Consider the following 14,614-nt stretch of genomic DNA (forward strand, 5'->3'; position numbering starts at 1 on the left):
ACATAACGCAAGACAGGGGCGCGATGGAATATTCTATACTTGCCTGGATGAGTGCATCTCACCACCATCAACCTTGGTTGGCACCTCATCCACTATCAAACTCTGGTTGCATTGTGTACCACATCCTTCACCTTACAGGAGACTGCAAGGCCTGGATAGAGTGGATGTGGAGAGGATGCTTCCACTTGTAGGAAAAACTTGAACCAGAGGACACAATCTCAGGCTAAAGGGGCGATCCTTTAAAACAGAGATAAGGAGGAATTTCTTCAGCCAAAGGGTGGTGAATCTGTGGAACTCTTTGCTGCAGAAGGCTGTGGAGGCCAAATCACTGAGTGTCTCTTTAAGACAGAGATAGATGAGCGGAGCACAGTGGTGCAGTGGTTAGCACTGCTGCCTCATGGCGCCAAGGTCCCAGGTTCAATCCTGGCTCTGGGTCACTGTCCGTGTGGAGTTTGCACATTCTCCCCGTGTTTGCGTGGGTTTCGCCCCCACAACCCAAAGATGTGCAGGCTAGGTGGATTGGCTACGTTAAACTGCCCCTTAATTGGAAAAAATGAATTGGGTACTCTAAATTTATTTTACATTTTTTTTTAAAAAAGACAGATAGATAGGTTCTTGATTAATAAGGGGTCAGGGGTTATGGTGAGAAGGCAGGAGAATGGGGATGAGAAAAATATCAGCCATGATTGAATGGCGGAGCAGACTCGATGGGCCGAGTGGCCTAATTCTGCTCCTATGTCTTATGGTCACAAGGTCTAATTGTGGCAAATAGGTATGTACTCAAGTTAGAGGCCAACAGCTGGAAATGTTTCTCTATAAATTAGCAGTTGGCCGCAAATGCTCAAATCCTCTCCCAAGGTCAAAGTAACCCAGCAGAAAATTCGTGATAAATAAAAAATATGCAAACAAAAAAAAAATTTTTAAAAATCAGTATAATCATATTTGGCTGCTATTACATTTGACATTAATTGGATTTGGGCGTCGCTCACTGGGCCAGCATTTATTGCCCATCCATTATTGCCATTTCAAAGAGCATTTCGAATCAACCACATTTCTGTGGATCTAGAGTCACATGTAGGCCAGGTAAGGATGGCAGATTTGCTTCCCTGCGAGAAACCAGATAGGTTATGGCAATCGACAATGGCTTCACAGTCCTCATTAGGTCCATCAATTCTAGATTGCGTTAAAACACACAATTCAAATTTCACCATCTGCCTTGGTGAAATTGAAAGCCCAGTCTCCAGAGCATTGACCAGGGACTCTAGTTTACTGGCCCAGTGACAATACCACTAGGCCACCTCTTCCCACCTATTTACAAATTGCAGGATGGAAAGTGCAATAAGGAGAGTAATCAAGAGATTAATACACCCACTCAGTGATTTTTTAAAAAACCAAGGAAACACTGAAACACCTCAGCCACCAGGTTACACATACACAGAAGGTACAACATGGAAAACAGGCCATTCAGCCAGCCATCCTATATCAATATTAACATTCTATGTAGGCAAATAGTCCAAATCACATTTGCTTGCCTTGTTCGAATATGCTTTATTTTCTTCAATCTACCCAATCCAATCTTGAGCATTGACATAATTTCTGTCTCCAACAATCCTGGAAGTGAATACCACAACCTCAACTCTATCTCTCGTATCTTGTTCCAATTTTTTTTTTTCCATTGAAGGGCAATTTAGCATGGCTAATTCACTTACTCTGCACATCTTTTTGGGTGGGAATGTGCAAACTCCACACGGACAGTGGCCCAGGGCCGGGATCGAACCCGGATCCTCAGCACCATGAGGCAGCAGTGCTAACCACTGCGCTGCTCCGCCCCTCAATTACTGGAACTGGTTTGTCTCCACCTACTCCCATCCTATCATTCCCCAGTGTTAAACACCATCACTTGCAATGCATGCCAGCCAAATTTAAAGTACAGATTTTACACAATTATCCAATGGGTAAAAGAATACCCACTTATTTCCTAGGGATCATCAGTAGGGGGGGGATGCAAAATAACAGAAAGCAACCCAGAATATAGACAGCAGTAGAGGGAACAAGGAGAAAGATAACCAAACAGAAGTTGGATCTTGGAAAAAGGGGAGAAAGTGTGATGAGATAATGCATCATAGACTGGGATGAGAAGGTTAATATTTATTCAGCAGATAAAGCAATAATGCTGCATTAAATTATTCATACCTTTCTAAATACGGGATCAATTCCTTAGGGCCACAAACAAAAACATTCTCAGTCTCCTCAAGGAAACTCCTGAAGTAATTAGATTCATGCCAATTTATACAAAAATTAGGAGTGAGAAGAGCCATCTTTGAAGGGTACAGAGTCAAATTTAACATGCGAGAATACATGGATTTGATTGTTTCAGCCATAAATGTGGCCAGGTGGAATTCACATCAAAACCAGGAATTTCTTCAGACTAACAAGTAAATCTTCAAAGCGTCCCAAAGAAGTTAATGTCAAAAGGGGTTTATAGGTCATGCTCCCAAAATTTGTTTTGAATTAAATTTAGTTTAGGACTTCTCCCATAGTTAAACCACATGGGAAAAAAACAAGGCCAGCGGATATCTGGCTGAAATCAGACTGGTTTTCCAAAGCTTCAAATTACAGAGTCAAGTTAAAAATAAAATATAAACACTTCATGGGACAATACACCTTATAATACAGCTCAAGTACTTCAAAAATACAAGGATATGGTTCAATTATTTGCTACAAATCTAGAGGTCTAACAACTGTTACCTTGCGTGTTGTCAAGTAGCTCCAAGGCACTTGCACAATAATCTAAACCAAAATGGCGAATCTACAAATACAAGCCTCATTGATAAAATCCATTTACCGGTAACAGTGACAGAAGACAAACTATGCTGAATGGTTGATTGTCTATGGAAGGTTCCCAATGCTATTGACCACATAAGCCACCGTAAATAACATTGAGAAAGAAATAATACCCATTCTACAGAACAGATTACCAGGCATCACTGCACGTTTATATTGCATTTCTCAGTATGTTTTAGTAACAAGAGGTTCATTGGATTTGCACATTTCATGTACAAAAAGAAAACAAGGGTGGGGATTGAGAGTAATGATTAATATTCCTGCCACCTCAACCATCTGAATAGCCGTCAGGTCAATGTCCATGTGGAGCTTGCACATTCTCCTAGTGTCTATGTGGGTCTCACCCCCCACAACCCAAAAGGATGTACAAGGTAGGTGGATTGGCCACACTAAATTGCCCCTTAATTGGAAAAAAAGAATTGGGTAATCTAAATTTTTTATTTAATAATCTGAAATAGTGACTCTTATTGGAATACCTGTCCACAGCCCTCCAGTACCTGTACCAAATAACATTCACTGCACTTGAAGCAATCTTCATACCTGGCGTTGGGGAAATAAAATTCATCAGAGGGTTCATCAAACCAAACAAAAAACAAAGAACAATACAGCATAGGAACAGGCCCTCCGGCCCTCCAAGCCTGCACCGATCACGTGTCCTATCTAGACAAACCACCTGTATCCTTCTATACCCTATCTGTCATGTGCCTATCCAGATAAGTCTTAAAGGTCGCTAATGTATCTGCCTCAACCACCTTATTTGGCAGTGCATTCCAGGCCACCACCACCCTCGTATGTAAAAACTTACCCCGCACATCTCCACTGAACTTTTCCCCCTCACCTTGAACTTGTGCCCCCTTGTAATTGTCATTTCCGCCCTGGGAAAAAGCCCCCAACTGTTCACCCTATCTATACCCCTAATAATTTTATAAACTTTTATCAGGTCGCCCCTCAGCCTCCGTCTCTCTAGGGAGAACAATCCCAGTTTATTCAAACTCTCCTCATAGCTAATATCCTCCATACCAGGCAACATCCTGGTAAACCTTTTCTGTACTCTGTACATGATCTGGTACTCCACAATGTCCCCAAAGCCAAGCAAACTCAGTGGAGAGCAATTAGAAAGGACTTAACTGATTTATGTCCTCTCCCTTTTATTGCTTTATAAAAAATGTTTTAAAATGTATGCCACTTTTAAATCCAACTCATGGGGAAAACGTATTTGTTACATGTCCTGAGCAATCACTCATTTATTCTCCAAAGGGCATATACTTCATAAAACAGAATTGATAACCTAGGATGTTTGCTGACAATAAAAATCTCAAACATAAACGTTTGCAAAATATATTAATCTAAAACTTAAAACGAGCTTTGTACCATCTCCAGCCCATTCAAGAAACTTCATAACATATCCACATTCCAATTGTTCTCCCAAATGATCCACCTCTACCCTCAAATATATTGGTAAAGATTTTGAATTTAACCACTTGGACTCGGAGACCAAATAGCAGAGATGTGCAGGCGCACAAGTAATACTGACTCCAACTATCATTGGTGCTACCAAGGAAATTAAAATTATGCTGCAAGAGATTGGAAATTCAGTCAACTTATTTGCCTCACATTCCAGTAGCAGGGCCAGTAAAATAAAATGGTGTATGATCTGAAAAAGAGCAGGTGCCTTTACTCCGGTGATCTGGCCAATATTCACCCCTCAATCAACGCAACCATAAAACAGATTGCCTTGTCATTATCACATTGTAGTTTGAGAACTTGTAAACTGACTCCCATATTTCCTGTCTTACAGCAATGACAACACTTCAAATGTACTTAATTGACTGAAAAGCACTTGGGATATAATGAGGTTGGGTAAAGTGTCATATCAATGCAACTTCTCTTTGAGGGCTAGATGGAGGATTTCTGCAGGGTCTGAAATGGAGAGGGCAGATAGGAAGAATTTAAATAACATTGCAATTCTATTAGTATCAATTTTGCCAACTGATGACTAAACAAACATTGCAATAACCTAAAGCAAATTTTAAATTTAAGAACAAAATACTGCTCATTTCCTATCGTGCGGACTCCAACAATAATCACAAGGTTTGTACCATCTTATTAAAAGGCAAACTGGATCTACTCTACTAATATACATGTTTAGCTATAATCCTTCATTTCATCAATTTTACAAAGCTTATAACAGTAATTCAAAACGGTCAATTCACACTGATGCTGACTGTCTGACAAAGGCAACTGGGTGCCATTGCTGACTTTGTGTCATTATGTTTCTACTAACTAGTTTAGAATCCAGTCTATTTTCTGTCTGTTGTAAGGGTCATACTGAATTATGGCATAATATGATACTGCACCCAACGGCTAATGCTGTTCAAACAGCAGACAAAGGTATTTTCCATTATGTACAGAAATATAACCGAGGAAACCTTCCAACATTTGTAGGGCATTATCATGCTAAGAGGCACAGCCTAAACCTGGGACTGTGCTTAAAACTAAATGTGACCATTTATATGGTCATCTCTGGTAATGATTGTGTCCAAGGAAATGAGTTGAGTGGATTTCTCCCGCTAGCTTTCAATTAGAAGACAGACTCGTTGATTAAATCCATACAAGTTAGATGTGCATTATCATGAACTAGTGTATTGACTGGGTGGCAATGATCTACAATTGCCAAAGACATTTTCAGTCCGTTGTTGTGATTTCATCTAATAGAAAGTCAGTAAGTGACGTAAAAACCCTGGTCATGATAGGACAGCAAATATATTCAGTAACTCCACGAATGTATAAACCATCACTTTCCCATAACCAATCGGAACATCTCGAAGTAGGAATTAAAACTTACATTCGAAACAGTTTTATTCCTAAAAGAAAGTGAACTTGCATCTTTCGCACCCTTGGAACATTCCAAAGTACTTCACAGCTGATGAGCTGCGTTTGAAGTGAATTACAATTTTTTAGACAAACATTAAGTTATGCAAAGTAAGGTCCTGTGGATAGAAATGGTGTTGATTGAGGGATCGATGCTGGTAGGGTCACTGCCAGAACTCTGGTGCTGACCTTGGGACAATGTCATGGGATTTTGTCTCTTCCTTCAAGGCAGGCAGGCATCAGATTCATGTCTGATTGTACAGCACTCTCTCTCTGCACTAAAATGTCAACCTAGAATACATGATCAAGTCCCTGGAATGAAATTTGAACCCATAATCTTCAGGAGTACAAGGGAAGTGTGCTCACATTAAGTTTAAGCGTGAACCAGTGATTCACATCTTAAATAAAATACCAGCTTGGATTCAACATAGACTCAACCAACTGGTTGGACTACAGTTTGACACAAATGTCCATTCTCTGCACTAATTCCCAACTAAAGAGTCCAGGATTTAAATTTCACGTAAATCATAGAACATAGAACGATACAGCGCAGTACAGGCCCTTCGGCCCACGATGTTGCACCGAAACAAAAGCCATCTAACCTACACTATGCCATTATCATCCATATGCTTATCCAATAAACTTTTAAATGCCCTCAATGTTGGCGAGTTCACTACTGTTGCAGGTAGCGCATTCCACAGCCTCACCACTCTTTGCGTAAAGAACCTACCTCTGTCCTATATCTATTACACCTCAGTTTAAAGCTATGTCCCCTCGTGCCAGCCATTTCCATCCGCGGGAGAAGGCTTTCACTGTCCACCCTATCTAACCCCCTGATCATTTTGTATGCCTCTATTAAGTCTCCTCTTAGCCTTCTTCTCTCCAACGAAAACAACCTCAAGTCCATCAGCCTTTCCTCATAAGATTTTCCCTCCATACCAGGCAACATCCTGGTAAATCTCCTCTGCACCCGCTCCAAAGACTCCACGTCCTTCCGATAATGCGGTGACCAGAACTGTACGCAATACTCCAAACGCGGCCGTACCAGAGTTTTGTACAGCTGCAACATGACCTCCTGACTCCGGAACTCAATCCCTCTACCAATAAAGGCCAACACTCCATAGGCCTTCTTCACAACCCTATCAACCTGGGTGGCAACTTTCAGGGATCTATGTACATGGACACCTAGATCCCTCTGCTCATCCACACTTCCAAGAACTTTACCATTAGCCAAATATTCCGCATTCCTGTTATTCCTTCCAAAGTGAATCACCTCACACTTCTCTACATTAAACTCCATTTGCCACCTCTCAGCCCAGCTCTGCAGCTTATCAATGTCCCTCTGTAACCTGCTACATCCTTCCACACTGTCGACAACACAAATCTGCCTGCTTCAGTGAATGCATGCCCAGGTCACTCGGTAGAGCACACAATATTAGGTCAAGTTTTGTCTATAGGGATGACAGAAAGGAGAAAATAATATTCAAGTGAAGGAACTTGCACTACTGTCAACCAAGAACAGTGCATCAAGGTAAATGTTCAGCGCTCTGCAGACCTTTCCATCCTGCCTGCTAGTAGATGTAACGGTGAACTGTCTACAAGAGAACAAAAATCAGAGCAGAAGATATTTTGAAACTGGTGTATTTTACTAACTTTGGTCTTCCTGGCACCTGAAATAGCCATTTGAAGAAAAGATAGATTACCAACATATGACTGAATGCATACATCGTCCAAAACAGATGTGGTTGATACGTGTAGTAAGAGCTTCCTCCAAACAAATTTTCAAAACGGTAGCTTGCGTTTTATTACAAGAATAGGTGGCTGAATTTAAGAAAGGGAAGGTGCAGTTAAAGAAAGATTTTAAGCACTTCATGAGTTGGTGGCCAATCACTAACTCATAAGTTGGTGGAAATGTTTGCTTAAAATAAATGCAGAGCTGTAACAAATCAATTATGATATTCTATTCTAAGTGTTTGACAAGTGGGTAAAAAAAAGTTCTCAATCTGAGAACACATTTTGTTGTACAATGTTAACTCTCTACAATAAAATGGTCACTTGCCAGACTCTGCAGGAACATCCGCATGTAGAGAATAAAGCTGAGAGAGGTGTCATTTTATGGAACTCAACTCATTTTACAACTACAACACAAGGGTTACAAACTCCATATAAAGCCAACATTGCTTTTGTATTGTAAACACATGCACTCATGCAAGAGCTAAGACTGCTAAGCATTCCCAACACAAATTGTTTACACTGGCACATTTTAAAAGCTAAAGACAAACATAACAATACACAGTCACATCACAGGAGCCGAGAAGTGTCTCACCATTAGCAAATATCCTATGAAAGACTGTTCGCAACAGAGCGGCCGTAAGCGGGAAATAAAACAAGAAATTGATGAGTGATGGAACAGCGAGCATTCGCAAATACAAACAGCTGGGTTAGAACCACCGAAAGCTTCAAACAAGACACTGCCTATACTGTAGCTAGATGGAAAAATGATGGAAGGAAAGAAGAAGGTAAAAAATTAGGTTGGTGGAGGGGGCTGGGGGGGCTGGGGGTGGGGGGGGTTGTAGGGGAGAAAGAAGGAATAGAGGACTGATGAAAAGGATTGGGGGATAAAGGAGAAGAGGAGTCTTTTCAAGATACATGAAATATTGGTGCAGTACTCTTGTTTAACTCACTTTTGTTTAACATAGTTTGTCTAATGTGAGCTGAACAAAAGTTTACATACAGCAATGAATCTTTCGGCCCTTGTCTCAAAGAGGAAATCACTTACCATAATAATATGGTCAAAAGGAGCTTCCTTATACAACTGGTTTACCACTAGGATTGCCACCTTTTGTCAATTACAAACCAAATGGAGAAAAGGATGGGGTGGGAGGGGATGGATTCTCTTCAATTATGCAAATTAATTGTAATAACTAGTATTTTATAGTTGTGTTAGAATAGAAACATTTCCAATCTGAAAAAGGAAACTATTTTAAAATGGATTTATCGTTCAGAAATTTGATTAAACTGGTTTTAAAACTCAAATAGGTGCTGTACATGTGAAAATCAGTTTTAAATTCACTGCTACATCTCTCTCCTCGCCTATGCGTTGAAAGTCTCAATTCATAGAATTTTACAGTGCAGGAGGCCATTCGGCCCATCGAATCTGCTCCGGCTCTTGGAAAGAGCACCCTACCCAAGGTCAACACCTCCACCCTATCCCCATAACCCAGTAACCCCAGCCAACACGAAGGGCAATTTTGGACACTAAGGGCAATTTATCATGGCCAATCTACCTAACCTGCACATCTTTGGACTGTGGGAGGAAACCGGAGCACCCGGAGGAAACCCATGCACACACGGGGAGAACGTGCAGACTCCGCACAGACAGTGACCCAAGCCGGGAATCGAACCTGGGACCCTGGAGCTGTGAAGCAATTGTGCTAACCACTATGCTACCATGCTGCCCTTTTCCATCACAAAAATATTCTAATGACAGATAGGTGGATATTAACATCTTCAAAACAGTTGGTCTTGCGCATAAGAACCTTCTGCCTTTGGATAATTGGAATTGCTGCATGATATACCCTTCAGATTGGCATAACCCATGAACGTGGGCATGTGAAGGCCCCAAATTGTCTTTAAAAAACAAATTAATAAGGAATAATGAAACTAACCTGATCAGTGTTAGCATCAGGAATGAAGACATTCGAGGATGCCATCAACTGAAGTCCAATGTAGTAGGTTAAGCCAAAGAATTCAAGGTAATAAATACATAAACGCCCATCTCTACACGTGGGGACAGTTGTTTTGCAATATTTTTTCAACTGGAGGAATAGGATATCACCATCAAATGAAATGTAAAAATCCATTTACTATCCACTTAAAAGGCAAAGATGCTGAAAATTGATCTTTATAGGAGTCGAGGACTGTTTTTAAAAATACATTTAGAGTACCCAACTGTCCATGTGGAGTTTGCACATTCAACTCATTTTTTTCAATCAAGGGGCAATTTAGCGTGGCCAATTCACCTATTCTGCACATCTTTGGGTTGTGGGGGCGAAACCCACGCAAACAGGGAGAGATTTGCACAGTGTCCCAGAGCCGGGATTGAACTAGGGGGCTCGGCACTGTGAGGAGGCAGTGCTAACCACTGCACCACCATGCTGCCCAAGGAGTCGAAGACTGTTAATCTGCAATAAATTCTCCTATAAATGGAAGATCAGCTGAACTTCATCTTATCCTTTGGGGCAAAGTATTAAAGAGTTGCCATTATCCATTTGTTAAAAACTTAAGGTTGGTGCTGCTTAACCCGAAGAACTTGCACAAATGAAGCTTGCCAATCGACGAATTGGAAGAATCATTTCTCCAGGTCATATATTTAACTCTCAGATATGGAGTTAAAATTGGGTACATCATTTAAAAGCTACTCTGAGATGGACCTCCAGTTAAGTGCCTTTCCTGCACAACAAAACAATATGGATAACTAGCAACCTAACAAAAGATTGAGTAGGCAAAGAGCCAGCTATAATTGAATGCAGACCTCAAACAGTTACATTACCCTATCAAGATATACTGGCTATGGCTTTGAAGAATTGCCTCATCCAACTACCTAGAAAACAAGGGGAATATTTGGCTACAATCCAGTTTGAAAGTTATAACAGATTCCTCAAAGGAAACCCAAATTTCAAGGGATTGGGAGATCAGAAAGAGTGATAACTGAGAATTGAAAAAGTTTAATTGTGCATATGGAAAGTCAGGCACAAAGCTCTGCATACACCTTGAACATCAAAAGGCCAACTACAGAAACAAATAGACTTTGAATATGGTTCCTAACAAAAAGGATTTTGACTTTAAAAAAATTATTTCATGGGATGTAGGTGTCACTGGCAGAGCCAGCATCTCTGATTAACCTTGAATTGAGTGGTTTGCTGGGTCATTTCAGTGGGCAGTTACAAGTCAACCATTTTGCTATATAGTCTGGAATCACATGTAGGTCAGGCCAGGTAAGGACAACAGATTTGTGTCCTTAAAAGGTCATTAGTGAACCAGGTGGGTTTTTACATCAATGACAATTTCATGGTCACCATTACTGAGGCTAGTCTTCAATTTCAGATTTTATTAATTTAATTTCTACCAACTGCTGTGGGTGGATCTGAATCCATGTCCCCAGAGTATTAGCCTCTGGATGACAAGAAACAGAGAAAATAGGAGCAGGAAAAGGTCATTTGGCCCTTCAAGCCTGCTCCACCATTCAATATCATATCTGATCTTTTATCTCAAAGCCATACTCGCAAGCTCTCCCATATCCCCTAATGTCAGTGACATCACCATAGTCTCCTCTTCACAGGAGTCTATAAAAATGTTTTTTTAAATCCCAGGCCTCTGTATTCCTGCAGATTAGAGTACCAGTCCATTGAATCCGAACTACGACAATTGAGGGTTTATCACTTTCTTTAAATTTCTGATTGCCTCTGTGCTGTGAGAGAGGCTCCAAAGCAACATCCGAAGAACTCAATGCAGGAAGAAGGCAAAATCTAAAGCAGTCTTTGGCTATCATCCAGTTAACAGAAGTCAAGTGCAAGTTATCTGGTACAGCCATGTGGCCAAAGCATAAGAGACAAATGAAATGGGTGCTTTATTTTATATGAAGTTCACCAAAAAGAAAGCAGAGTCCAGTGTGAACAAGGTGTTGAATGGATTCCATAGACTTCCTACAGTGCAGAAGGAGGCTGTTGGGGCCCAAAGAGTCAGCATTGACCCTCTGAAAGAGCACCCTACCTAGGCCCACTCACTCCCCTGCCCTATCCCTGTAATCCCACCTAACCTGTATATCCCTGGACTGTAGGAGGAAGCCGCAGCATCCAGAGGAAAGACACACAGACACGGGGAGAACGTGCAAACATCACAGAGTCATCCAAGGCTGTAATTGAACCCGGGTCTCGGGCACTGTGAGGCAGCAGGGTTAACCACTGAGCCGGCCCGGTGATGATCCCAATTTACATTTTAGCAATGTAAGGAAGTCCAACCTGTTATTATTTAGGGGAGTGCTCATGAAACTAGCAAAAATCTCTGAGAAACAGTGGAGATAGAAGCCTTGTTGCCAACACAAAAAGGGAGTTGTGTGTGAATAATCACAGAACAGGACAAAGTTTAAAAGTGCCGCATTGATAAAAAAGTAGATCCTGCTGTATTGATAAGATGAACCATAAACATCCTGTGATCTACAGAGGATGGGCAGTGCCACATAAAGGGATGTTTTCATTAACGTCTCTGTTCAAACCACGAGATGAAAAGTAGACTGAATTAGTAAAAGTGCAGTAAAGCTACTGCGACAGTAGAAGTATAAGAATTTCTCCATCAAGTCGCAGATAGCCTGTTGGTAACAAAGTCCAATGATTTCTCTGTGCACTACAGATTTCATAGTCACTCTTATTTCATAGAATTTACCGTGCAGATGGAGTCCATTCAGCCCATTGACTCTGGAAAGAGTACCCTACTTAAGCCCACCCTATCCCCGTAACCCAGTAACCCCAGCTAACCTTTTCGACACAGAGATAATTTAGCATGGCATCTCCACCAAACCGGCACACCTTTGGACTGTGGAGGAAACCCACGCAGACATGGGGAGAAAGTTCAAACTCCACACAGTCACCCAAGGCTGGAATTGAACCTGATTCCCTGGAGATGTGAGCAGTGCTAACCACTCTGCCAGTCTTGCATGTAAAATTCCAAATCCACAATCGTAATGGAGTGGTAACATGAACATTCACCGTCTGTATCCCTTAAATCATTGTAGTATTGCACAGATTTAAATTTACCTCATGAGAAATGGTGCTGTTGGTTAGATTCTAGAATTGATTGACACCTCAAGGTGAAATGCTTCAGCAAACTTAACTGAATTCAACATATAGATTCTGCAGTTAATATGGACAGTCTGTGACACAATTATCTTACACCATATTGGTGGCTTCTGTTCTGAAGTAGTCATTTACAATTACTTATACATGGTGCAAGGAAGGTAGATACGACCACTGCAAATTCAAAAAGAAGCCATTTCACAACTCACTCGTGCAGCAAAGCAGGTTCATGAATCAGGATTACTAATTGAACCTAGAGGGTTCTGTCACAAGAAACGGGGAATCTTAATTCTGCAGACTGCATTTCTCCTGGATAGTGCTCCTTTGGCTGGACACTGTGGTAGGGTGCTGGCGATTTGCTCGAGTTTAAGGCCACAAGACATACGAGCAGAAATAGGCCATTTGGCCGATCGAGTCTGCTCAGTCATTCAATCATGGCTGATATGTTTCTCATCCCCATAACCCCTGATCCCCTTATTAATCAAGAACCTATCCATCTCTGTCGTAAAGACACTCAGTGACTTGGCCTCCACAGCCTTCTGCGGCAAAGAGTTCAAAGATTCACCCCCCACTAGCTGAAGAAATTCCTCCTCACCGTGGTTTTAAAGGATCATCCTTTCAATCAGAGGCTGTGCCCTCAGGTTCTAGTTTCTCCTACTAGTGGAAACATCCTCTCCATGTTCACTATCTAGGCCTCTCAGTATTCTGTAAGCTTCAATGAGATTCCCCCCCTCATCCTTCTGAATTCCAATCGAATACAGACCAAGTGCTCAACTGCTCCAAATATGTGAAGTCCTTAATTCCAGGGATCATTCTTGTGAACCTCTGGACCCTCTCCAAGGCCAGCGCATCCTTCCTTAGATACAGAGGCCAAAACTGCTCACTATTCCAAATGGGGTCTGATCAGGCCCTTATACAGCCTCAGAAGTGCATCCCAGCTCTTGTATTCTAGGCCTCTCAACACAAATGCTAACATTGCATTTGCCTTCCTACCTGCCAACTGAACCTGCATGTTAACCTTAAGAGAATCTTGAAGTCGGACTCCCAAGTCCCTTTGTGCTTCTGATTTCCAATGCAGTTTCCCATTTAGAAAATATAAGTATTGATTTAGCCGATTAAAACGTCAGCAATGGGGGCTGCACGGTGGCGCAGTGGTTAGCACTGCTGTCTCACGGCACCAAAGTCCCAAGTTCGATTTAAAAATATATTTGGGGCTCTTGGTTTTTTAAAGATCCATAGAGAAGTTATGGTAAACCTTCATGAATCACTGGTTAGATCACAGCTAGAGTCAGAGGACCCGGGTTCGATCCTGGCCCGGTTCACTGTGTGGAGGTTGCACATTCTCCCAGTGTCTGCGTGGGTTTCACCCCACAACCCAAAGATGTGCAGGTTAGGTGAATTGGCCACGCTAAATTGACCCTTAATTTAAAAAAAAAAAAAATTGGGTACTCTTCTAAAAATCACCGCTAGAGTATTGTGCCCAATTCTGGCACCACCTTTAAGATGGAACAGATCTCAAGGTCTTAGAGAAGGTACCAAGGATATTTACTAGCATGATACCAAAGAGGGGGAATTCAAATATTTGAAGAAACTAGAGAAGCTGGGATGGTTCTCTTTTGTTCATTAAATGGAAAAGTGAGATAAGTGTTCAAATTATGAGGGGTTTTCCAGAATACAAAGGGCAAACTTGTTTCCATTAACAAGAGCACCAGCAACCAGAACATGATAATTGGCTACAAATTCAGGGGAAACCGGGAATTATTTTACACAACAAATTGTTTTGATCTGGAATGCACCTCAACAAAGGGTGCTAGAGGAAATTCAGTAATAACTCTCGAAAGGGAACTGAGGAAATACTTGAAAAGGAGACATCTAGAACTATGGGAAAGAAAGCAGGGACGTGGGACTAACTAGATAGATCTTTCAAAGAGCTGACACAGGTCCAACGGCCGGTGCAGACACAATGGGCCAAATGACCTTTTTCTGCACCATAACAATTCTGTAATTTTGAATAGCTTCCTTTTGTGCTGTGATTTTTGTCTTCATTA

The 14,614-nt window shown here is 41.4% G+C and overlaps 1 protein-coding gene across 2 annotated transcripts in view; it reads right to left on the reverse strand.

Annotated features, from left to right (window-relative positions):
• Positions 1-14,614, reverse strand: part of nrbp1 (nuclear receptor binding protein 1) — a 107,401-nt gene that overhangs the window by 42,244 nt on the left and 50,543 nt on the right. Inside the window, exon 7 of one of the 2 annotated variants that reach the window (XM_072513386.1) lies at positions 8,042-8,065. The exons of the other annotated variant lie outside the window; for it this stretch is intronic. Within the exon in view, the coding sequence (XP_072369487.1) occupies positions 8,042-8,065 (24 nt within the window). The remainder of the gene's footprint in view (positions 1-8,041; positions 8,066-14,614) is intronic. 2 annotated transcript variants of the gene reach the window in all.

Source organism: Scyliorhinus torazame, chromosome 1 (genome assembly GCF_047496885.1).
Source record: "Scyliorhinus torazame isolate Kashiwa2021f chromosome 1, sScyTor2.1, whole genome shotgun sequence".
Taxonomy (NCBI): Eukaryota; Metazoa; Chordata; class Chondrichthyes; order Carcharhiniformes; family Scyliorhinidae; genus Scyliorhinus; species Scyliorhinus torazame.